Consider the following 27771-nt stretch of genomic DNA (forward strand, 5'->3'; position numbering starts at 1 on the left):
CCAGGTCAGCAAACACACATGCTCCTGCAACAACTAGGAGTTACCAAGGAAGTTTGCATGCTTCTGCAACAGCTAGGAGATCAGCAACAAACATGCTCCTGCAACAGCTAGGAGTTACCACGGAAGTTTGACAGTTTAAATAAGGCGATCTCAGAGGCCAAACCTGCTGCAGCTCCACAGGCTGGAACAGTGTCTACTGCTCCTAGCCCTGGTGTAGAGCTGACAGTTCAGGGTTTACATGTCCTAACAGCACCCAGAAAGAAGCAGAGGAACCCCTAACAAACTTCCGTGGACCTTAGTCAATCTTTAGTCAAAGTGTGAGCACCCAGCGGGAGTCGGCTCACACTATTTAAAGGGAAGACCCTGCGGTGACCATGACCTCACCACTCATGCTCAGTAGGGGAGAAATGACACTTAGCTTGTGAGCGGCTCCAAAGGTCTGAGTATGCTCAGTAGGGTGAAAGCTGGACTTGGACTGACCCGCAGGTGGTGCTGTGCGCCGGGAGAGCAACCTGCGGGACCCAATCCTAACATTACCTCCCCTCTTAGGGCCCCCCCTTCAAAAGCCCCCACAAGGTCCTGTGCATCCATGTTTTCAGGACACCCCCAAGACCAACTCTCGGGCTGGGAAAAGGAGCCAGGACGGCGGTGAGCGTCAGCCGCAGGCCATTCCCTTTGTTCAGACATAGCAGCAAGACCTTGGCTCACACTTCTGTTACGGTTCTGTATAAATATATAACAATAATATTTTTTTTAACTGCAGCACACTTCCCTGATGATCCTCCAATGGCAGATTCCAAAATAGGACATTGCCCTGTGGTCTGTTGCATGCAGTAATCATTTGCCGCTCCAGCATGTGCAATGCAATGACTCACCTGGAACTGTGCAGATGAGGCGGTACAAGGGAAGACTGTTTTGTTGCTGCAAACCCAGCAGGATAGTTTTAGTAGCACGAATGGCTGAATTGTGCAGTCACTATATATGTTAAAGTGTCACACACCACTAAATTTAACACATGTACCATGCACGGTGTAACGGGATTAGCTCAGGGATCATCGTCTCCTCAGTTAGACAAGCACTTTTTTGGCACAAAATGACAGTCCAATCTAGCCAAGTATGGTGCAACAGGCCGCAACCAGTTTTATTAGTAGTGGTGCAGGAAAACAAAATCAAATACAATACAAAATAAAATCCTAGCCAACCGGCTTCTACCGTCAACACAGGTTACCTAACTATGAGAGCTGGACATTCTGCACAGCTCCCTAAACACAAAATACAGCAGTATTACTCACAAGAGGTTTTCCAGAAGCAGAGAGACACATTTTCTTTGGGCTGTCTGCCCTTTTATACAGACTCTTCATGAAACCAGGAATTAACCCCACACATCCCAAAACCTGGAGTGGTTGAGTGGAGTAGAGCCACACCCAATACTCCTACTCCAGCAGCCAGAACTTTTTACCAGGGTTTTGATCAAACCCTTCAGCAAGGAACACCGTTTATTTTTCAACTGCATTTAGATCATATAAGTCAGGAACCTGGGAGAAATGTATACTCCTTCTACCAGTTTGCCCCTGGTCCTGTCACAATAGACAGTATATCCTCACCTGACTTGCTAAAACATTGTAAGGATCTATGACAAATAGGGATGTTAGGAGCAACAAGACCATGTTTATTCACAGGTGAATTTCCAGGAGGAGAGAGCGCCATATACTGTACTTAAGCGCTCTCTGCCCTTTTACACACAGTTCTCTGGATACAATGATTCAGCCCCATACATCTCAAAAACCTGGAGTAACTGAGGGGAGTAGACCCACACCCAATATTCCCCACTCCAGCAGCAAGAACTTTCTACCAGGGTTTTGGTAAAAAAAAAAAAAAAAAAAAAAAAAAAAAAACTCTCCAGCAAAGAACACAGCTTTCTCAGCTGCATTTAGAACATGTATGACAGGAGCTTGGGAGAAATGTACACTCCTTTACCACTTTTCCCCTGGTCCTGTTACAACGGACAATGTGTTGTTCAACCCAACTGCAGTGCAACCACAAGATTTATGGCCATTGTCACTGGCAACACTACCTAGTTGCAGTCAGTGGGGAGCTGTTCAATTAGGTACTTGCTGCAGGATGCAAAGGAGAAGCTCCTCCATTGTGTGAATTCTCTGATCCTTGCACAATAGCTGTAAAACTGCATGACAGAAGTTCACCTTGTAACCATGAATTGAGGGAGGGAAGGTGGAAGCAATGCTTTGCCCTGGCGATGAGGGAACAGGAACTGGTACAACTAGGAAAATTCATATCTGGCATATGGGCTCCGTGTGGTAATAGAACTGGGCCTGCTTAAGACGACTTAAAATCCAGAAAGGCCTTGCAGTAAATCACGTATTACAACATTAAGGTAAGTTCACATGGGGGTTTTTTGGACCGCAACCTGAGGAAGAGGCCACCTCAGGTTCTAATCCAAAAACCAGGTAGCTGTGACTGAAAGCCGGTACACTGCACAGGCATCCAGCCACGCACTCTGCTCCGGATTAGGCCCAATGAATGAGCCAAGTCTGGAGGAGGGTGTGTCTTCAGGCCAAATCATGAGGCGACTCAGCCTGAAGAGTGAGCATCTCGCTTCTTTTTTCCGGGAGCCGTTTCTTCCGGCTCCCGGAAAAAAGACCTGAGCAGCTCCCGTCTTTTTGGTCAGGGTTTTGAGGCGGATACGGCCTGTGAACTTACCCTTAGAGTATGAGTCACACAGAAAACTCAAGATCACATTTGCAACATCACTCTCAGATGTAATCTCTTCCTGTGACTGAGATGAGCAAGTTAAATAATCAAAAACTTTATCATCATTCTAAGGAAGTTTAACAATCCTTTGGCTACTGGCAGTGCTGCCAAGACCTGAAGTGGTGTTGCTGTTGCCACTCAAATTCTTTTTGTTAGTACATGCATTAGTAGATGGAGTGATCTTAGCAAGAGTATTTGCCTCTCCCCTATTTGTTTCCATTCATTTTACTGCACTGATTATATAATAGTGATTGGCAACAATTATGACACTATGTTTTGTTTTGTTTTTTAAACTTGTTTTATTGAAAATTATGCAACATTGCAAATAATACAATCAGGAAAAAACACGCTCACAAATAGCACAAAATAAAATATGAAGAAAATACAAATGAAAAACATAAGTAGATGCCGCATCGCCACCCCGCCCGGATCCCAACACACCCACTACAATAGCACAAAAGAGAAAAGAGCACTGTAGCATCAAAAGTATCACAACATACCAGCACAAGGGGACATGGACCCTCCCAGCAGATGCCGCTTCTCAGGACGTAAAAGCATCCAATGCTGATCATTGATTGATTATATGGAAGGACTGAATTAATCAGTTTCTGCCACTGGGATATCGACGGAGGCTTTGGGGCCATTCACCGTAAGGCGATGGCCTTCCTGGAGTAAAACAAACACTGCTGGAGAAAAATCTGAGTATGGTGTTGCCACAATTCTTCTTCCAACACTATGATACTATATTTATTTGGTTTTTTAATACTTAATTTGAAGAAAATTAGATGATTATTAGTAGAGATGAGCGAACAGTGTTCTATCGAACACATGTTCGATCGGATATCACGCTGTTCGCCATGTTCGAATCGAATACCGCGTGGTAAAGTGCGCCATTACTCGATTCCCCTCCCACCTTCCCTGGCGCCTTTTTTGCTCCAATAACAGCGCAGGGTAGGTGGGACAGGAACTATGACACCGGTGACGTTGGAAAAAGTAGGAAAAACCCATTGGCTGCCGAAAACATGTGACCTCTGATTTAAAAGAACAGCGACGCCCAGGTTCGCGTCATTCTGACGCGGACGGAAGTTTCCGTCCAGTTAGCTAGGGCTTAGATTCTGGTAGGCAGGGACAGGCTAGGATAGGAAGGAGAAGACAACCAACAGCTCTTGTAAGAGCTAAATTCCAGGGAGAAGCTTGTCAGTGTAACGTGGCACTGACGGGCTCAATCGCCGCAACCCAGCTTTCCCAGGATCCTGAATGGAATACACTAACAGTGTATTCCCGTATACCCCATATATACACCCCAAATCCCCGTTCCAACGGTGTGCCCCCCCACCTTCACCCCAGAAATACACTGGAAGTCCCCTAGCAATAGAATTGGGGCTATATACACCCACAATTGTTGCTACTGGTATATACTGCCATTTTCTGACTGGGAATTCAAAGACTATATTGGAGTTACGTGCACCCACATTTTTTGCTACTGCCATATAGTGCCAGTTTCTGACTGGGAATTCAAAGAATATATTGGGGTTACAAATACCCTCAAGTCTTATAAATAGAAAACAAAAATTTACTTATCCAGCTCACCTAACCAACAGACCAGGTGCACGATCCCCGACTTCTGGACTTGTAGAAGTTTGAATATCCATGCATGTATGTAGAGAGAGTGGATCCGCAGCTCTTGGTTGTGGTAAAAATTAACTTTTAATAATCCATGTTAAAATCGCAGACAGATAAGTGACAAAGGTAGAAAACACACAATGTGGTACAATAAAAAAACGCTGCTGTTACATATTCAGACCAGATGGCCAACGCGTTTCGGGATGCGGTATCCCTTAATCATAGCCCTAAGAATGTTCAATCCAAGTGAAACCCAGCTACCTATTTATGTTGAGACCCAACCTATAGTCCACCTGTAATGCATCAATTACTTTAACAAAAGAACCTGATTGGAAAACATGTTAGTAGAATTATCCAAGAATAAACTAGATGTCAAAACACCTTCCCAAAAGGTTACATAATGTTTATGTATCATTTATTATCATGCCCATTGTACAAATAAAACTAAATTGAAAAAACCTCCATGTTCTTATTCTGGTTTATCTTATTCCGAGGGACTTAACTCCATTCACAAAAATAACTACCGTCACGTGACCCTAGATAACCAATAACAGTCCTGCATGTTCTTCCACAAAAGAGAGACATGCCTCAACTCCGATCACGTTACCTTTTAGGACACGAGAAGAACACCCCCCCCTCCTCCACCGCCTCCTCCTCCGCTGTTAGATTGACCCCAGCTACGAGTTGGAAACGTTGCAGCACTGGCGTTGGTAGATGTCAGCAGGCCGTGCTGAAGCTGATCAGCTTGGGGGACAGACAGCACACTGCCTCCGAGGTGAGGGATGCCCTCCTCGATGAGACGGCAATATGGTTTGAGCCGCTTCACCTGGGCCCAGGCATGGTCGTTTGTGATAACGGCCGGAACCTGGTAGCAGCTCTGGAGCTTGCCGGACTCCAACATGTTCCATGCCTGGCCCACGTCTTCAACCTAGTGGTGCAACATTTCCTAAAGAGCCACCCAAATGTTCCGAAGCTACTGGTGAAAGTGCGGCGCATGTGCGCCCACGTTCGCAAGTCGACAGTAGCCGCTGCTAGCTTAAAATCTCTCCAGCAACGCCTGCATGTGCCACAACACCAGCTTTTGTGCGACGTCCCCACACGCTGGAACTCAACGTTTCAGATGTTGAGTAGAGTGGTTGAGCAGCAGAGACCTTTGATGGAATACCAGCTACAAAACCCTAGGGTGCCACAAAGTCAGCTGCCTCAGTTTCTCATCCATGAGTGGCCATGGATGAGAGACCTTTGTGACATCCTACGGGTGTTTGAGGAGTCCACAAGGAGGGTGAGCTCTGAAGATGCGATAGTGAGCCTTACAATCCCACTCTTGTGTGTTCTGAGAGAATCCCTGATTGACATCAAGGATAACTCAGATCACACAGAGGAGTCAGGGATAGCATCCGATCCGTCACAGCTGGAGAGTAGGTCCACACATCTGTCCGCTTCATCGCGTTTAATGGAGGAGGAGGAGGAGGAAGAAGAGCTGTCCGATGATGTGATGGTGATACAGGAGGCTTCCGGGCAACTTCGAATCGTCCCATTGTTGCAGCGCGGATGGGTAGAAAGGGAGGATGAGGAGGAAATGGAGATTAAACTTTCCGGTGGGGCCAGAGGAGTCATGCCAACTAACACTGTGGCAGACATGGCTGAGTTCATGTTGGGGTGCTTTACAACCGACAAGCGTATTGTCAAAATCATGGTGTTAGGAGTATTTAGGTTCTTTAATTTCTATTTTTCTTACCTGGGGAGTTTTTGGCTGCGCAGTGTCTGGGGTGGCATCCTGGCGCTGCGGGGTTGTCCTGTCGTGAGTATTGGTGCACACCTTCTGACTTGCATGCGCGCACTGCTGGTAGGCAGCTTTATCTCCTGGTTGATTAGTCTGTCCTCCCATTTGCACCTGGGAGGAGTGGTCTCTACTCTGTATTTAAACCCATGCCTCCCATGGTTCTGTGCTGAGTGTCGCTTTTACAGAGCTAGGCCTTAGCAGGAGGAGTAGGTGGTGTTCTGGGATAGAGGAAGTTCCGTGGTTGGTTTTTGGGAGGTTTGGGTGAACGAGTTGGTTTGTGTGTTTTCCCTTCTGTGTTCACCAATCCTCCCTCTGTGTATAATTGACTGTGTGAGTGAATTGCCTTATCCTTTGATTTCTACTCAGTTTCCCTGTGTTTGTTTCCTAGGGTAAGGTTCCTTCCCATATTGGTTTGGGGGAATCCTTTCCCACATTTTTCCTGTGTGCTGCTTGTGTTGTTAGTCAGCGCACACCCTTGTCAGTCCCTGTCAGTAGCAGCTTCACTTGTTCGTTAGGGGTGACCCCCTTTAGTCTCCAGTCCCTAGAGATCTTATAGGGCATTCCTTCTCCCACTTCCCTCTAGGCCTACGGTATCAGTGAGAGAGGAGCTGTCGGGGTCAGGCTTAGCCTGAGTACAGCCGACCCACACCCGTGAGGCAGGGACCGGGATAGCTAGTGGGAGTAGTGCAGGGCGAGATTCCCTACTGCTATCCCTTAGCCCCGTTGCAGCTACCTGGACTGACATAACACATGGAGGACAACCAGTACTGGATCTTTGCTATCCTTGACCCCCGGTATAAAAACAACATCTCCTCTTTTATTCCGGTAGAGGGGAGGGCCAATCGCATCAATGCTTGCCACAAGCAATTGGTGCAGAATATGATGGAGATGTTTCCAGCATGTGACGTTGGTGGCATGGAGGGCAGTTCCTCCAGTAGGCGACCAAGTGCTCACCGGTCCACACAAACAAGGGGCACACTGTCTAAGCTCTGGGACACCTTGATGGCACCCCCTCGCCGAAGTGCCACCACTGAGGGTCCTAGTGTCACCAGGCGTGAGAAGTATAGGCGCATGTTGCGGGAATACCTTTCCGACCACAGCCCTGTCCTCTCCGATCCCTCTGCGCCCTACATGTATTGGGTGTCGAAGTTGGACCTGTGGCTTGAACTTGCCCTATATTCCTTGGAGGTGCTGTCCTGTCCTGCCGTCAGTGTCCTATCTGAGAAGGTGTTCAGTGCAGCCGGTGGCATCATCACTGACAAGCGCACCCATCTGTCAGCTGAGAGTGCCGACCGGCTCACTTTGATAAAAATGAACCACCACTGGATAGAGCCTTCATTTTTGTGCCCACCTGTGTAAAGCACCCCAACATGAAACTCCATGTCTGTGCTCAACCTCTCAAATTCCTCCGCATCCTCATACTCATCCACCATAAGCGTTGCACAATTCTGCTACTACTAGGCTCCCTCCACCCTGATTTCCCACAACTCTGCTGGTTAGAGGCTCCATCCACCCTGATTTCCCACAACTCTGCTGGTTAGAGGCTCTCTCCACCCTGATTTCCCACAACTCTGCTGGTTAGAGGCTCCCTCCACCCTGATTTCCCACAACTCTGCTGGTTAGAGGCTCCCTCCACCCTGATTTCCCACAACTCTGCTGGTTAGAGGCTCCCTCCACCCTGATTTTCCACAACTCTGCTGGTTAGAGGCTCCCTCCACCATGAATTTCCCCAAACTGTGTTGGTTAGAGGCTCCCTCCACCATGAATTTCCCCAAACTGTGTTGGTTAGAGGCTCCCTCCACCATGAATTTCCCCAAACTGTGTTGGTTAGAGGCTCCCTCCACCATGAATTTCCCCAAACTGTGTTGGTTAGAGGCTCCCTCCACCATGAATTTCTCCAAACTGGGCTGGTTAGAGGCTCCTTCCACCATGAATTTTCCCAAACTCTGCTGGTTAGAGGCTCAATCCACCCTAATTTTCAAAAGCAATGTTGGTGCTAACCTCAACTCACTACAAGGGCCAAATTCACTGCTGGTGACAAGCTCTCCTCACTCCAAGGGCCAAATACACTTGTTTCCAGGTATTTTCCCACTTTGATAGATGTTTTTTTGAATGTGTAAAGTGTGTAGTTGTTAGGCTGTGATGTTGGGGTAATAGAGGGTTTTTGGTGTATTAGATGCCCCCAGACATGCTTCCCCTTCTGTCCCAGTGTCATTCCAGAGGTGTTGGCATCATTTCCTGTGGTGTCATAGTGGACTTGGTGACCCTCCTGAGACGGATTTGGGTTTCCCCCTTAACGAATATATGTTCCCCATAGACTATAATGGGGTTCGAAACCCGTTCGAACACTCGAACAGTGAGCGGCTGTTCGAATCGGATTTCGAACCTCAAACATTTTAGTGTTCACTCATCTCTAATTATTAGAGATGAGCGATTAGTGAAATATTTGATATTCGATATTCGTTTTGAGTAGCCCCTCAATATTCAACCAAATATTGAATCCCATTATAGTCTATGGGGAAAAAAATGCCCGTTTCAGGGGAAACCACAATTCGACTAAGGAGAGTCACCAAGTCCACAATAACACCCCAGGAAATGATGCCAACACCTCTGGAATGTAACTGTGACAGCAGGGGAAGCATGCCTGGGGGCATCTAACATGCCTAAGTCCCAGGATTACCCTACGATCACAGCCTATCAACTAGACACTCCAAACTCAATTTGGAAAGTGGAAAAATACTTGGAAACCTTCTTTCCTCTACATTAATATGGACATAAATACAAATTTAAAACTAATGAAACATTAGCATGCACCCCTTTAAATCACGTTGCCCATGACAACCACAGATGGCATAGGCAATGGGAAATCCAAAAGCCCCCACCCTTAACTGTCATTGTTTATGTGTGTGTGTGATGTGGTGGGACCTCCATAAATTACTTTTCTTGCCCTTCACAATTAAGTTAGAGGCCCTTAAGCTGAGCTACCAGCAGATATTGAGACCCTTGAGGTGACTTGAGTCTTTTACCAGCATAGTTTTAGGCCCTTTAAGTTAGTTCAGCCTTTCAGCAGCAGAGTTTTAGCCCCTTTACAATTGTTAGTTCCTAAAATGGTGGTTCCAAAACCATCACTCTCATTGTGTGCGATTGTCGCAGTGGATTGGAGTGAGGACCCAGACATTGACCTTGATTTTGATTGTGAAATTGATAACATTTTGGCATCAAGTCCTGGGGGTAACTTTTATTTAGAGGACCGCAAAGGTGGAGAATTGGCTGCAACCACTACTACCGGTAATGGTCCTCTAATATGGGACTCTACATTACCTCTACAGGGTTCTGATCAGGTGTTAATAGTCCAAGCAACATGCTCCAGTACTTTAGATGTAGATCAGAAACCACTTTCCCTTCCGACACCAGATTTAACCAAGGTTCATCATCATCCTGCTGAGATGGAGCCACTAAAGAAACCTTGCCATGCAAGGCATGTCCTGGAGCTGCGACTGAGCCAAATCTAAACACAGAGTCGTTTGGAACTGAACAAAATTTAAAGTGTCAAAAGACTTGAGACTGTTGAAAGTAATGGGATCCAGAATGAGGAGTTCATCACAAGGCTGACAGACCCAACTCCAAATGCTGCAGCACAAGCAACCAGCAGTCAGACTAAGATGGTCTCTTCTTCAAGCAAGACACAGGATTCTTTGGAACCAGAACAGGAAAAGCCAATGATTGCCATTGCAGCAGTGCCTAGGCCATCTTTCAGAGCAGTTCATTCAGAGATTGAATTGGAGAAAAATAACATTTACTGTGATCGAGTCTTCATGCACATTAGTGGGCATGGACAACCTAAAGTAGAAGATCCTTATGCTAAGCTGGCTTCATTACTGAACAAGATCAACTAGGATAATCAGGGCTGGAAACAGATCTTACCGAAAGGAATCACCTTTGGTTTGGAAAGAAGCCATCTAAACGTTGCACCTTTAATAGAGTTGAGCAGTGCACCAGCAGAATGTTAGGCCCTTTGGGTGGATTGAGCCTTGTAGCAGCAGAGTTTTATTTTTTGGCCCTTTGGGTGGATTGAGCCTCTAACCAGCTTAGTTTTTGGCCCTTGGGGTGAGTAGAGCCTTGCACCAGCAGTGTTTTACTTTTTGGTCCTTGGGGTGAATAGAGCCTTGCACCAGCAGTGTTTTTGGCCGTTTGGGTGAACTGATCCTTTAACCAGCAGAGTTTTAGTTTTTGGCCCTTGGGGTGAGCCCTAAAAAATGATTTCTCAGTCCCTAGGGGTGAGCCCTAAAACATTAATGTTTTGTTTTTTTTTAACCGTTTGTTAACAGTGAAGGTGGTGGTGTTGGAGGAGGAGGACAACGACGACAACGATGAACTTGTGTGCTGGTACAGACATATGGCACTGTGTCTCGTCAGTACTGTGGATAGGACATGCTGGTTGCGGGTCCACAATATCTGCTATCCACCCTAGCATAGGTTCCTGGTGCTCGGGCCTCGTCAGCGGGGTACCCTGCTTGATGTTGTGGCACTGCTGGCTGCCCCTCCAGTATATAATTAGATCTGCAGTCGAGCTACTATGGCCTGAATCCCCAGCTGGATTTCCTCGTCCACGTCCCCTTGTGCTACTGACGAGGGGCACTGCTGGCAGCATCTCTCCAGTACCTGGACTGTGGACTGGATACCCAGCGGGATTTCCTCGTTCACGTGCCCGCCCCCGTCACTTGATGCTACGCTGATGCATCTTTGGCAGGTTCAGTGTATGTGTACACTATTACTGCAGTGTAGCTCTGAAAAGAGCCGTTTACGAATGTTTTCCTGGCTTGCAGAAGCTACAATCTCTTTCTCACCCTCAGTACAATCTCTTCCTATCTCACCAAAATGCATCTGACACGAATATGGCTGACACTATTCTTAGAAATCCGAGGTCACCTGATTTCGCCAGCCAATGACTCTTTCCCATTTTTTTTCAATGCCTACATTTTCCTGCTTCCTGTCCCACCTTCCTTGCACTGTTATTGGTGCAAAAAAAAGCGCCAGGTAAGGTGGGAGGGAATTCGAATGCGTTTACCACGTGGTATTCGATTAGAATCGAATTTCTCAAATACCTTAATATTCGATCGAATATCTACTCAATCGAACGGTATTCGCTCATCTCTAATGATTATCTAATTTGAAGAAATCAGATGTGGTACTGGGTGACCTGGTCAGTGAGTATTAGATTAGTAGATGTGTTGGATTTTTGCAAAGATAATAGCAGTATTTTTGTATTGTAAAAACACTATTGCAAAAAAAAAAAAAAAAAAAAAAAAAAAAAAAAAAATTCTGCAACAAAATGAGATTTTCACTGAAATGACTGAAATTTTTCACCTCACAGCACCAACCAGCCCCACCATAGGCAGCTGACACCCACCAGCTGCACCAGCAAATACAGTTATACCTAGAATGCTCCTATATTCCAGCCAATAACCGTGACCCTAGGGATCCATGAGGATTTTCACAAAACTGTGGCTGACGCCTTCAAATAGTGCTGTCTTCCTGTATCATGTTCCATTTACTGTACTGCTGATGCCACCTGCTACTTTTAAACAAATGTACATATTCTTTTGTGGCCTGGTACATCACATTATTTCATGCCATACTGCCACAGCCAACTCTACTGTCAGACCAGATCAGTCTGATCAGACAGACATGTCCTGTAGCCTGGTCCATTACATTACTCCGTACCATACTGCCTCTCTTCTTGCCACAGCTACCACCACTGCCATCGCTCAGCCTGACATGTCCTGCACCCCGGTCTATCACATAATACACCATACTGATGGTACCACAGTGTTGCCATAGAAAAAAAAAAAAAGTTAGATTGAAAAAGCTTCCCGCATCAAAAAAAATATGTGCAATTGCATCTTTTAATGCCAATGCCATTTTGATTTCACATCTGCTTCCATCAAGGATTATTTTGATGGCTCTTTTAAAAAGTCATTTCTGCTTCATCACAAACCGTGACCTTTCCCATACGGTGAACGCTTATAGCAGGAAAAAAAAAAAAAAAGCCAAACTCCTGTTTTTTTCAACATTTCACTTCGCATATAAATTTTAATAAAAAGTGGTGAAAACAACAGACATTCACCATAATAATTATAACTAAAAAGTACATCTGGCCTGCAAAAAAGACACTTTATGCACCCCCATATACGGAAATGCCAAAAAAGTTATTTTGACTTGTTATATAGATTTTTGTTATGGGGATAAAATGTAAATAACACAATATAATTGTGATATCCCTGGAATTGTGCCAACCCATAGAATACAGGTGAAATGTTATTTTGGTTGCGCAGCGAACACTGTAAAATCAAAGCCTGTAAAAAAAGTCGCACAAACGTAGTTTTTCTCCAAATGCAGCTTCCCAGTACAATGTTCAGAATATTAAATGGTACCATTACAAAGTAATATTTGCCCTGAAAACATTAAAGGGATTCTACCACTAAAACACTTTTTTTTCTAGTTACCACGTCGGAATAGCCTTTAAAAAGGCTATTCGTCTCTTACCTGTGGAAGTGCTCTCCGCCGCGCCGTTCGTTCAAAATACCGGTTTGTACCGGTATGCTAATGAGTTCTCTCGCAGCGATGGGGGCGTCCCCATCGCAGGAGCAGCAATGGGGGCGTCCCCATTGCAGCTCAAAAACTGACCGCAGCACCGCCTCTCTGGTCTTCGGTGTCCTCCCTTTGCTTCTTCAGCGTACTGTCGGACGCCTGCGCAGTACGCTCTGTTCGAAGATTGCCGAACGTACTGCGCAAGCGCTAAATTGCGATCCCAGCCATAGTGCGGGCACCGAACTTTCGCGCATGCGCAGTATGTTCGGCAATCTTCGCCGAACAGAGAGCATACTGCGCAGGCGTCCGACAGACGCTGAAGAGGCAAGGGGAGGACACCGAAGACTGGAGAGGCGGCGCTGCGGTCAGTTTTCGAGCTGCAATGGGGACGCCCCCATCGCTGCGAGAGAACTCATTAGCATACCGGTACAAACCGGTATTTTGAACAAACGGCGCGGCGGAGAGCACTTCTACAGGTAAGAGACGAATAGCCTTTCTAAAGGCTATTCCGACGTGTTAACTAGAAAAAAATGTGTTTTAGTGGTAGAATCCCTTTAAGCCCTTATATTACAAAGATAGGGTGTGGAAGATGGGGAGACAATAATGAAAACTGCACGGGTTAAAGCTCTTGAAGAGTGTAACGGGATTAGCTCAGGGATCACCGTCTCCTCAGGCAGACAAGCACTTTTTGACACAAATATGACAGTCCAGTCCAGTAGAATGAGGTTCAACAGGCCGCAACCAGTTTTATTCAAAGTTGTGCAGGAAAACCAACTAAATACAATACAAAATATACAAATCCTAGCCGTTCGGCTTCTACCTACAACACAGGTTACCTAACTAAGAGAGCTGGGCCTTCTGCACAGCTCCCTGAACACAAAATACAGCAGTATTACTCACAAGAGGTTTTCCAGAAGCAGAGAGAGACATTTTCTTTGGGCTGTCTGCCCTTTTACACAGACTCTTTATGAAACCAGGAATTAACCCCACACATCCCAAAACCTGGAGTGGTTGAGTGGAGTAGAGCCACACCCAATACTCCTACTCCAGCAGCCTGAACTTTTTACCAGGGTTTTGATCAAACCCTTCAGCAAGGAACACCGTTTATTTTTCAACTGCATTTAGATCATATAAGTCAGGAACCTGGGAGAAATGTATACTCCTTCTACCAGTTTGCCCCTGGTCCTGTCACAATAGACAGTATATCCTCACCTGACTTGCTAAAACATTGTAAGGATCTAAGACAAATAGGGATGTTAGGAGCAACCAGACCAAAGAAGGCAGTGTCTGGGGATGTAAAGCGGGACAACCCACTTTCTGGGACAAGGGGAAGAAAGTGCAACCTGTGAGGGGCAAGTATAGTCATGTATCTCTATATCCGCCATTTTGTTCTATAAACTTAATTTTCATAATTTTCTGTGCCCGACAGGTAGTGTCCGCTCCTAGTGTCCGTTCAAAATCTGGCACGGACATTAGGAGCGGACACTAGCTGTGTCCGTGACCCCTGCATTTATTTAAATGGCGATCGGGTGCGTTCTTTTGCACTCCGTGCCTGTCCTTCACTGTCTGCATGTAAAGATATCCGACTTTTCAAGCTGACAGAATAACCCGACATGTAGGGGGCCACATGGTGGCTCAGTGGTTAGCACTGCAGCCTTGCAGCGCTGGATTCCTTGGTTCAAATCCCGCCAAGGGCAAAATACCATCTGCAAGGAGTTTGTATGTTCTCCCCGTGTTTGCGTGGATTTCCATCCCATACTCCAAAGACATACTGATAGGGGAAAAAATGTACATTGTGGGCTCACAATCTACATTTAAAAAAAAAAAAAAGAATAACCCGACATGTAGGTTTTTTTTGTCCACTTGAAAAGTCAGACATCTTTACATGCGGACAGTGAAGGAAGAGCACGGAGTGCAAAAGAACGCACCCAATCGCCATTTAAATAAATGCAGGGGTCACGGACACAGCTACTGTCCGCTCCTAATGTCCGTGCCAGATTTTGAACAGACACTAGGAGCGGACACTACCTGTTGGACACAGACGGTAGTGTGAACGCTCCCTTATATGTCATCTATTTTGTATCTTCAGACATATATACTATGAGGTGAGGTTATTCAGAGTGTGAAACATAGACTTTCAGTAGGCCATTGTTCAGTTATCTGCAAGGCAGAGTAGTCTGGCACCAAGCATGTTATCTTATCTCTTTTGCCATGATATATACATCTAAGATGTCAGCTCATACATAAGTATTTTGTATCTTTCTTTGTTTCATGAGAAAGTCCATCCCAGTTGGGAAAGCCTCAGCCAATAGTCAAGTGCCAGCCTTATCTTATAACTCTACAACCAATCATGTTATACTAATTAGAATAGCCAAGCCAGCTCTTTGTCTGAATTGTACTTAAACTATGTTTTTCCCGCAATTAAATGAGATCACTTGAATACAGCATCTGAGTGTATGTCTGTGTCTGTGTTCTCCCGAGTGCTCGTACCCAACTTCGGATACCGAAGGCATCTACCCCGGGTGTTCTCCCAACAAACCCATATGATGCTGCACAAGTAGCCCGCTCGGAACATTCAAAGCAAGGGCCTAGGGCTCTCCATAGGAACTTGTTCTTGATGCCCGCCCAACAGCTTCCTGCTAATAGCCTAGACTACGGCTCCACTGAAATCCTGCATATGTTAGGACTAAGTGTTCTTGTATTCTCATCCCCTTTAGTACTGTACATGCCCCAATAGCACCTTGGCCGGTTTATGCACAGTACTGTAACGGGAATCACACTACCAAAGAAGCTTTGATGCAGGCATAGCACATAGGGTTTCCATCAGGAATTTTGAGCCCTTCCCCCACACACAATGGCCCTCAAATGGTATATAATGCTCCACAGCAGTGCCACACAGTATAAAATGCTCCCCTGAGCTTTCCACAGTGGCCCCGCATGGTATATAATGCTACAGTATATTATGCTAATCAGAGTCACCACACAGTATAATGCCCACTAGTGGCCCCACACAGTGTAATACGCACCTCAAAACCTGCCCCCACCACAGTATAATACTCCACAATAGACCTACACTGTATAATATGTTCCCCAGAGCCCCCACACAGTATAATACTCCACAGTGTCTCCACACAGTATAATATGCTTCCCAGCAGCCCCACATAGTATTATAGGATCCACACAAAGCCTTCCCCCAGTATACAATATAATACCTTACAGTAGCCCCACACAGTATAATATGCTCCCCAATAGTCCAACACAATATAATATGCTCCACAGACACCCCTGCTCCAGTATAATGCACCACAGTGGCCCACACACAGTATAATATGATCCCCAAAGCCCTCCCAGTATATTTCTCCACAGTATCCCTTCACAGTATAACATACTTCCCAGAGGAGCCCCCCAGTACAATGCTTCTCAGTGTCCCCACACAGTATAATATACTCCCTAGTAGCCCCACATATTATAATAAGCTTCTCACAGTGCCCCCTTAGTATAATGCTCCACAGAGGCCTCATACTGTATAATATAATACTCTCCAATGGGGCCCCTCAGTATAATGCTTCACAGTGGCACACCAGTATAATGATCCAAAGTGTCCCTATACCTTTGATGTGTGTGTGTTTCCCGGTGTTTTTTTGTCTCCCCCTTACCTCTATCTCTTACTCATGTTTCGCTCTTCCTTTACCTGTTTCAGACTTTTACATCCATTAGCACAAGCGCTGTTATGATGTTTGCACCATTGCCTGTATCCTGTACTGTGCACTTACCCCATTTTCTTATGTAAAATTTAATAAAACTAATTACACCCAAAGTGTCCCTATGCTGTATAATATACTGCCCAGTGGGGCCCCCCAGTATAATGCTCCACAGTGACTCCATATAATATATTAGGCTCCATAGAGGCCCCCAGTACAATGCTCCACAGTGGCCTTAACAAAGCATAATATGATCCTCAAAGCCCTAGTATAATGCTCTACATTGTCACTACACATGTATAATATATTCCCTATAATATATAATATATTATATAATATGCTCCCCAAAGGCCCCTCCCAGTATAATGCTTCACATTAGCCCCACACAATATAATATGCTTCCCAGAGGCCCTGCTGTGTAATGCTCCACAGTGTCGCCACACAGTATAAGAAAACTCCCCATCAGCCCCACACAGTATAATAGGATCCCTACAGGGTGCCCTGAGTAAAATGCTCTACAGTGGCCCCATACAATATAATATGCTCCTCATAGGCCCCCTCCCAGTGTAATGCAGTGTAGTATCCCCACCCAGTATTATATACTTCCCAGCTGCCCCACACATTATAATAGACTCACCACAGTGCCCATCAGTATAATGCTCCATATTGCTCCTTCACAATATAATATTCTCCCCAAAGGGCCCTCCCAGTATAATGTTCCACAGTGGATGCACACAGTATAAAATATAAGGTTCAGGGGAGGTTATGGAAAATAACAAAGAGTTCTAATCATACCTTGCCTCACCTCTCCAGGACATCCTCATTTGTCTTCGCCAACTTCCAATTCAGGTCTGTGGCTGACATTACACGTCCCAGACATCGCTGCTGATTGGGCCTCAGTGGTCATGTGGGGCAGACTGACATTATGACACCAGCACGTCCCACGTAACTACTGAGTCCCAATGACAGGCGTCAGTGGTGGTATACGGAAAACGCATGACAGCCATGGGCCAGGAATGGCTAAAAGATGACGCCGGACCACCAGACGTCTAGGAGAGGTGAGTGTAAATGTTTGTTATTTTTCATCTCCTGTTATTTACTTCTACTGGGAAGTCTTCTATTCGAAAGTGGCTCGGTGGCACATGCCATTAGCAATGTTGCCATGCCCTGCCTGGGCCCACAGGAGAACTGCCTGTCTGATTTTGGTGGAATGTACACCAGCCATATGTTTAACAGGAATGCGGGTCCCCAGCCAGCATGAAGAGTGTGTGTGTGTGTGTATGTGTGTGTGTGTGTGTGTGTGTGTGATGAAGCCAGGGGAACAACGCCTATATGCTTCAAAGGGTTACTGTTTTTCTGGATACAGGAGCAGGTCTCACTGCTTCAGAGAAATTCTGGAGATGAACAACAGTTTTTTTTTTTGTTTTTTTTTTATACCTATTGAAGGGTTGAGTATGGTTATACCATACACACAATGTATTGAACTTACGTTTTTGGTACCTTAGGCTGGTGTGTTTCTATCTCCGCTGCCTCAGGGTTGTGTTTCACTCAGACCTTTCCTTCACCCCCCATATTCAATCACTCGCACACTCATGTCACATCCACCTCAAAAACATCTCCAGAATACGCCCTTTCCTTACCAGAGATACACTAAAGACACTTATTGTCTCTCTGATTCACTCTCTCCTTGACTACTATAACTCCTTACTAATCGGTCTCCCCCTTACTAAACTCTCCCCTCTACAATCTATTCTGAATGCAGCGGCCAGGCTCATCTATCAGGCTAGACGCTACAGCGATGCCTCCGGTCTGTGCTAGTCACTACACTGGCTGCCTATTCATTATAGAATACAATATAAAGTTATCACTCTTATCCGCAAGGCTCTCCATAATGCTGCACCTCCCTACATTTCCTCCCTCACCTCTGTCTACTGCCCAACTTTGTTCTACTGTTCAGTGATACCTGCACAAATATGGCCTTCATGGAAAAGTCATCAGAAGAAAACCTCTCCTGCATCCTCACCATAAAATTCTGTGTCAGAAGTTTGCAAAAGAACATCTAAACAAGCTTGTTGCATGTTGGAAATAAAAAATGGAACTCTGGCCACAATGATTAAAGGTGTGTTTGGAGAAAAAAGGGCAGAGAATTTCAGGAAAAGAACATTTCTCCAACCATTAAACATGGGAGTGGATGAGTCATGCTTTGGGGTTGTGTTGCAGCCAATGGCATGGAGAACATTTCAAAGGTTAAGGAAAGAATGTTTCCAATGAAATTTCAGAAAATTCTTGTAGCAAACATAACACCATCTGTAAAAAAAGCTGAAATTAAAAATACATTGGTTTCTACAAATGGATAATAATAATCCTAAGCATGTGTCAAAATCCACCATAGACTACCTAAAAAGGCGCAAGCTGAAGATTTTACCATGGCACTCGCAGTGCCCTGATCTGAACATCATTGAAAATCTGTGGCTAGAACTTAAAAGAGCAGTGCATGCAAGCCCAACAAGGAATCTCACAGAAATGGAAGACTTTTCCAAGGAAGAATGGATGAAAATCCCTCAAACAAGAATTGAAATACCTTGGCTGGCTACAAAAAGCGTTTACAAGCTGTATACTTGCCAAATGGGGCACTACTAGGTACTAACAATGCAGAGAGCTGAAACTTTTGAAAATGGAAAATATGAAAATACTTTTTTTTTTTTTCAAAAAATACATTGGGAATGTGTCATCTTTTATATTTAATTCTCCTGTTTATCTTCCTTCTTATAGTTTGATCCCAAACTTGAACTAAGATTGGCCTTGATGTAGGTGCCACTGATGGGTGGAAGTCTTGTGAAAACACCAATGTGAGAAGAACTGCATAGAAATTTAAAATAGCCATGGGATAACTGGTTTCTAAGTATGAATGAATCCATTGCCAAAAAAATTAATTTGTATTTGGTCCCATACTTAAGGTCAAGCACACTCAACCAGGCACCCCAGCTCTGCTCCGAGGCCAGACACTGCTGGAGGGGGTCCTACTGCACTTCCAGTTGGAGAGGGAACTCTCTACTATTAGATGGTATGATGGAAGGCAGGAAGGGCCCTGTTGGTAAAGCAGGAACGACTCAGACAGCCAGATGTGCAGTGAAACAGGATAACGCTTTACTCAGCAACTGTGTAAGTATAACAAGCAGCTTACAAAATGAGGGCAGTAGTTTCTCAGTGTCCAGCTCCCCAGCCTTGGTCTTAAGAGGGTGCCCAGGGACGTTTCAGGCTTTTAGGATAACTCCAACTCCTCCCATGTGCCACTCCAAACTGTAAATACTGGGGACTATAGTGGAGGGTAGTCTAGATGAGGTTCTGGTTACCTTTAGATAAGTTGCTGAGTCAACTGCTTCTGTCATGGAACTCCACTGCTCCTCCTGGCAGCCGAGCTCCTTTGCTCAAAGCTGTCTCTAGATGAGCCTTGGGCTGAATTCTCCTCCTATGTGCTGTTTGGAAACTGTTAGGCCTCACTTGGTCAGTGCTGCCTTGCACTTCTCAATGTTCACTGCCACACTCCAGACTAGACAGGAAGCAACTCTAGACTGAACTGAGGAAAACTTGTACCAAGGATTAGGGTTTAAATACTGGGGAAAGAGGGGGACCACAGGGGAAAGACAACAAGGGAATGCTGCATAACAATATACACTGTCCAGTCATATTAATGTGACCACCGCCTACTTTAGACGTCAACGTTAAATAACCAATCGCAGAAGGCATGTGTCATCGGCCATCTGGGTGCACTCATCTTTGTGGAAGGCACGATGGATCAACACAAGTATGCATCTATCCTTGCGGACCATGTTCACCCCACATGCGAATTGTTTTTCCTCAGGATGATGGCATCTACCAGCAGGACAATGTGACATGTCATAAAGCCCGCAGTGTACGTGCGTGGTTAGAGGAGCACCAGGATGAATTTACTATACTTCCTTGGCCAGCAAATTCCCTGGACTTGAACCCAATCGACAATCTGTGGGACCGACCACCTTGATCGGGTTGTTCGCGCCATGGATGCTCAACAACGTAACCTAGCGCAGCTGGCCATGGCACTGGAGTTTGCATGACTCAACATCCCAGTGAACATCATCACAACACCCCCTCTCTTCCTGCATGTCTCGCAGCAGTCCGCTCTGCGAAAGGTGGTTTTTCTGAATTCTGACAGGCGGTCACATTAATGTGACTGGACTGTGTATGTAACAGAAGGCAGGATATACCAACATAACCCAGAGGCACATGAGACAAACAATTAACGCAGTAGCACTCCGAGATGCCGCATTGGAAAAAGTAAAAAGTTTCACCTATGGTGCAGGATTTATAGGGGGAACAAAAGCTGGACTACTATTACTATTTGAGGCTTAAAAGGTGGCATCTGGGACGATAAGGATAGGGAACTTGTTTGGGGACGTATAGGTGTGGGGTGTGCTACAAGTAACGGCCAATGAAAAGATAATTTGTAGTTCGGAAACGTTATCATGAATGTCTTGGTTAGATGATGAATGAATAATTTTATGGTGGTAATACTAGTTTTGATATAGAGGGATTTAATTTATACAGAATAATGGTTATACTTAGAGATGAGCGAGTAGTACTCGATCGAGTAGGTATTCGATCGAATACTACGGTATTCGAAATACTCGTACTCGATCGAGTACCACTCGCTGTTCGAATGTAAAAGTTCAATGCAGAACCAGCATTGATTGGCCGAATGCTATACAGTCGGCCAATCAACACTGGTTCTTCTCCTACTTTTAGAAGTCTTCTCCGTGCAGCTTCCCTGCGGCGTCTTCCGGCTATTCATTCACTCTGCCAGGCATCGGGCCTGGGCAGAGCCGACTGCGCATGTCTGCTTGTAGTGTGGGCATGCGCAGTTGGCTCTGCCCAGGCCTGATGCCTGGCAGAGTGAATTCAGATTCAGAATTCAGAAGATGCCACGGGGACGCTGCACGGAGAAGACTTCTTGGAGGATCCAGCCTGACCCTCACTCGTGGACTTGGTAAGTATAATTTGATCGAACGTTGCCTACCCCTGAAACGAGCATTTTCCCCCCTAGACTTTAATAGGGTTCGATATTTGATTCGAGTAGTCAAATATTGAGGGGCTACACGGAACAAATATCGAACCTCGAACATTTTACTGTTCGCCCATCTCTAGTTATATTCAATCACCATGTGAAAGTATTATGTGTTCTAGGTCAGCCAGTATTATTTGGCCCTTATTTAGTGGTGCTGTTGGTAATATGGCTCTTGATGCAGTGGGTTTTATTCAGTAACTGTATGACTATGGCTTTACTCCTCATATAGTTGTATGTACATTGAGTGTACATTTGTAAACTATGTTACCATTTTGTAACCCATTGACAATAGGCATTCATGCTTAATCCCACAGGGAGGTATATATGCATCCTTGCAAAGTTAAGAATCTACACAAAATCATGTCCCTATAGGAGCAAAGATGGTTTATTACCGTCACTGTGTCCACAGCTTTGGATGTTATCATGGTGCAGCTCCACTTCCGGCCTGGTGTTCAGGCTTAGCTCAGTTACAGTATATTGATCACAGGTACAGTACCTATTCTCACGTACTAAGTTTCAATGTACTGTCATTCGCCCTCATGTAATGTCTTATTATTATTTAGGTTTGATATATAGAACAAGAGGAATGCAAATGATCAAAATCAGTGGAGGACAAATAGTACATGGGTCAGTCGATCTTGATATCAAGTCGCCCCGGTACTTTTCAATACATTAGAGAAACTGGCTTATGCTTTGGATCAAATCATATGGGGGCTAATAAACCTTGGCTGATGGTTTTAGCAAGGTTGGGTGTCACACTCTCCCAATGGCTAATGTACTCCCATGTTCATGTATACAGAAGGCATAACTGTGAATCAAATGCATTAATTAACTATCTATTTCTGGTATTCTGATAATTATGAGGACATCCGAAAAAGAGGTAGGCAGAAAAAATTGCAGCAACTCCTACTACACACAACATGTTCCTGTCTATGGCCCTTGTCTCTATAAAGCATAGATCCCATTCTGAAAATAGACAGTTTATAATTTATAAATTTACACACATTATCTTCTTGTTCTCTTATTAAGATCTACGAGTAGAGGCAGAGGCCTATTTAGTTGCAGTGCCAAATTTTAGGCCATATTAGGTAGAAGCTTGTTTTTGATTCCGAATAGTCGGCTCTTCTGGCATTTCATGGCTTTTAAGGAATTGTGTGAGAAGTTGTTTTATTTCATGGCTCAGCTGATGCTCTGCAACTCTAGGGAGAAGTTGAGAAGGGGGGAGGGTGTATGCCTGTGTAGAGCTGGGGAGTCAGCTCGCCTCCTAAACCATACCAAGATCTCTACAGAAAATCAATGCTTCAAGAGGAAGTAAAACAGTGAGGGAAAGAATGAATGGGAAATCACAGAGGAGGAACAAAAGAGACATCCGAAAATAAACAGCAGCATATTAAATATAATATACTGCATAAAAATGTACAAGGGAAATGCTTCCTATTCCACCAGATATCACACCATACACATACACCCACGTCTAAATGACACTTTAGACCTACAGAAATATGATGGCAACGATTTTCAGCAGCCGTCGCAGTTACTCAATGAACTAAGTTTGCTGAGCTGTCATGTCTTCATATACAGTATGGCTACTTGAAATAGTACACAAGAGAGTATGCAAAATGATGGCTGCTTAACCTATGTCATAGTTATGACTAAAAGGTGAAATATTCATTTCATGTATTTTCAGATTACGCTTGTACATCTTAGACCTTGCTGGATGTATAAAGGTAGATGTATGCATACATATATAGTCACACAGTAATTCATTTGCTTGTCAGGAGTTATATGTATGAAATACATGAAATCATATTCATATATTATAACATATATTATGTGCAGCATGGGGAGCGCCATACATAATGTCAACTAAAACTCCCATTTCTTAGAATATACACAGTGCATAAACACAAAAGTGGAATCCCAGAACAGCAAATGTAATATAGAAATATTAAAATAGACATCCAGACATGCAGATAGCTAGCAAGATAGATCCAGTCTATGCAAAATATAACCCATCTCCCCCACCCTTCTGCTCACGTCATCTCTCTACTTTCTATTCATAAATTCCTCACTCAGTAAAAAATGCAGAATCAGCTCCACAGGGAACAGTGAATCTGTACATGGGGCAGTATACAGGAAGGCACAGCGCACCATATACAGGAAACCAGGGGCATTGGGGAAAGAATAAGGGACAGACAGAGAGGTTGGGGACTCTGACAACACTATATAAAACAGTGTGTAGGAGACAGGGTAGGCATTCAATAATTGTCAGAGAGCTGATGTAGAAATACATAGATATATGGCTGATTTTAGACTTCAGATAAATAGATACTGGATTGAAAAATGGATCAATAGAAAACTAACAAAAATTTTACGCACAGATACATATGATGTTGATGGATAAATGAATGAATATAGATAGATAGATAGATAGATAGATAGAAAGATAGATAAATAGATGATAGATAGATAGATAGATAGATAGATAGATAGATAGATAGATAGATACTACATTTAGAGTGATGACTACATAAATACACATGAAACTGAGTGTATGAATGGAGAGGAAAGCAATTAGATAGATATGAATGAATAGATCAAAATAAAGATGGTAAGTGTTAGATTAAAAGATAGACACTGATTTACACAGTATATACATTTATAAGCACTTGATGAAAGAATGGATAGAAGATCTGATAAATATTACATACATGAAATATTTAGATTAATGAAGGCATACATATGCACAGTATTGAAGGATATAATAGCTAGATAGATGGATGAATGCAACCATATGTGCTAAACAGTATCTTGTAGTGATCCCCACAGTACCCCATAAAAGAGGGATGGATATATAAGGATAATAGACAGTTTTACTAATTTCATGGCTGCAGACATCTCGCTTTTTTCCAAATAGCCCTAAATTATAGGTATACACATATTTTCTTCATAAGGTAAAGTCACACACACTCATCACACAAATAGAAGACTATTACCCCCATATTCTGCCGTAGCCAGCATGTTTCAGTATATGTCTATATGCGCCTCACATATGCGAATAAAACAAACCAGTCCTGTAATAGATTACTACATTCCATGAAAGGAAGATGGCAGAAAGCAACATGAAAAAATGAAGTGGCAGCCAACACCCAAACCGACATGGGCTTCCTGTCGTGAGTCTTACCTCCCACGCATAGCAGCGACATGGTGTTTGATGCCTAGTGTGGAGCAGGCAATGATGCCCACCACTCCCTCTGGCAGCGTTAGCTGGTCAGTGCCCTCCTCTGCCTTGAGCTGGTCATAATGACTCTGTCACACACTGCACACTGTCTGCCATCTTTATGCTTCAGCACCAAAGCTGTGGAGAGCTCCGTTTGACGTCAGAAGAGGAGAAGGGGCTGAAGGGAGTGTAGCTCTGAGGGGAGGGACAGAGGAGGAGTGAACACACCTGATTTGCAAAATTTGTACCATTCACATGCCACTAAGAGATGTGCATGCTCCTTCCAGTCTCTATATAATAAAAACCTACATTTCATGCCTCAGCTGGTGCTGTGGAGCTCTAGGGAGAAAGAGAGCATGAGGAAGGGGGAGGTGTGTATCTCTGTATGCCAGCTCTGTGGAGATGGGCAGGCGGCTTGCCTCCCTTCTAGTATTTAAACCATAGCAAGATCTCTACAGGAAATCATTGCTTCCAGATAAGGAAAAAGGGAAAATTAAGAAATCACCGAGGAGGAAAGAAAGAGGCAATAAACATGAGTATCTATATAAACTCATCTATAGTCAGCAGTGCATGCATGCTAGGATAGAAAAGGCAGTCATTGGGTTAACAACATCCAATATGCTGCAGAGTAATTCAGCAGTTCTGTGTACTACATCCTTCCTAACCTATCCTTTCTATTCCAACAGATATGACACTATACACGTACATCCATTTCTAGAGGACCTTCAGCTTGTTTTTGATTCCGAATATTCGGCTCTTCTGGTATTTCATGGCTTTTAAGGAATTGTGTGAGCAGTTGTTTTATTTCATGGCTCAGCTGATGCTCTGCAACTCTAGGGAGAAGTTGAGAAGGGGGAGGGTGTATGCCTGTGTAGGGCTGGGGAGTCAGCTCGCCTCCTATTATTTAAACCATACCAAGATCTCTACAGAAAATCAATGCTTCAAGAGGAAGTAAAACAGTGAGGGAAAGAATGAATGGGAAATCGCAGAGGAGGAACAAAAGAGACATCCGAAAATAAACAGCAGCATATTAAATATAATATACTGCATAGAACTGTACAAGGAAAATTCTTCCTATTCCACCAGATATCACACCATACACATACACCCACGTCTAAACGACACTTTAGACCTACAGAAATATGATTGCAACAATTTTCAGCAGCCGTCACAGTTACACAATGAGCTAAATCTACTGAGCTGTCATGTCTTCATATATGGCTATTTGATATAGTACACAAGAGAGTATGCAAAATGATGGTTGTTTAACCTATGTCATAGTTATGACTAAAAGGCGAAATATTAATTTCATGTATTTTCAGATTAAGCTTGTACATCTTAGACCTTGCTGGATGTATAAAGGTAGATGTATGCATACATATATAGTCACACAGTAATTCATTTGCTTGTCAGGAGTTATATGTATGAAATACATGAAATCATATTCATATATTATAACATATATTATGTGCAGCATGGGGAGCGCCATACATAGTGTCAGCTAAAACTCCCATTTCTTAGAATATACACAGTGAATAAACTAGGTATCATTTTTTTTAACATAAAAGTGGAATCCCTGAACAATAAATGTAATATATAAATATTAAAATAGACATCCAGACATGCAGATAGCTAGCAAGTTAGATTCAGTCTATGCAAAACATAACCCATCTCCCCCTCCGTTTTTGTTCTGCTCACGTCATCTCTCTATTTTCTATTCATAAATTCCTCACTCAGTAAAAAACGCAGAATCAGCTCCACAGGGAACAGTGAATCTGTACATGGGGCAGTATACAGGAAGGCACAGCACACTATATACACGAAACCAGGGGCATTGGGGAAAGAATAAGGGACAGACAGAGAGGTTGGGGACTCTGACAACACTATATAAAACAGTGTGTAGAAGACTTCAGATAAATAGATACTGGATTGAAAAATGGATCAATAGAAAACTAACTATGATTATTGATCGATAAATCAACAGATAGATAGATAGAGATAGAACATTTAGAGTGATAAATACACATGAAACTGACCGAGTGGGTGAATGGATAGAAAAGAGATTAGATAGATAGATAGATAGATAGATGATAGATAGATAGATAGATAGATAGATAGATAAATAGATATGGATGAATAGATCAATAGAAAGATGGGAAGTGTTAGAGTAAAAATTAGATACTGATTTACACAATATATACACTTATATGCACTTGATGAATGAATGAATGGATAGAAGATTAGATAAATATTACATAGATGAAATATTTAGATTAATGAAAGCATAAATATGCATAGGATTGAAGGATATAATAGCTAGATGGATGAATTCAACAATATATTACATTTGCTAAACAGTATCAATATCAATATCTATAGATAATTGACAATTTAGCCCATCTTACTACTTCCAAATATTCCTAAATATAAGCATACACAAATTTTTTTCATCAAGTAAAGGCACACACACCCATCACACAAATAGAAGACTATTACCCCCATATTCTGCCGTAGCCAACATATTTCAGTATATATCTATATGTGCCTCATATATATGAATGAAACAAACAAACCAGTACTGTAATAGATTACTATATTCCATTAAAGGAAGATGGCAGAAAGCAACATGAAAAAATGAAGTGGCAGCCAACACCCAAACTGACATGGGCTTCCTGTCATGATTCTTACCTCCCACGCATAGCAGCGACATGGTGTTTGATGCCTAGTGTGGAGCAGGCAATGATGCCCACCACTCCCTCTGGCAGCGTTAGCTGGTCAGTGCCCTTCTCTGTCTTGAGCTGGTCATAATGACTCTGTTACACTGGGCACATTGTCTGCCATCTTTATGTTTCAGCACCAAAGCTGTGGAGAGCTCCGTTTGACGTCAGAAGAGGAGAAGACTCTAAAGGGAGGGACAGAGAAGGAGTGAACACACCTGATTTGCAAAATTTGTACCATTCAAATGCCACTAAGAGATGTGCAT

At 43.8% G+C, this 27771-nt stretch overlaps 1 protein-coding gene across 1 annotated transcript in view; it reads right to left on the reverse strand.

Annotated features, from left to right (window-relative positions):
* Window positions 1–25182, reverse strand: part of UNC13A (unc-13 homolog A) — a 210686-nt gene extending 185504 nt beyond the window's left edge. Inside the window, exon 1 of the mRNA XM_075282689.1 lies at window positions 24753–25182. Coding sequence (XP_075138790.1) covers window positions 24753–24774 — 22 coding nt within the window. The 5' untranslated portion in view covers window positions 24775–25182. The remainder of the gene's footprint in view (window positions 1–24752) is intronic.
* Between the last annotated feature and the right edge of the window lie 2589 nt (window positions 25183–27771).

This window comes from Leptodactylus fuscus, chromosome 1 (assembly GCF_031893055.1).
Source record: "Leptodactylus fuscus isolate aLepFus1 chromosome 1, aLepFus1.hap2, whole genome shotgun sequence".
In the NCBI taxonomy this organism is placed as follows: Eukaryota; Metazoa; Chordata; class Amphibia; order Anura; family Leptodactylidae; genus Leptodactylus; species Leptodactylus fuscus.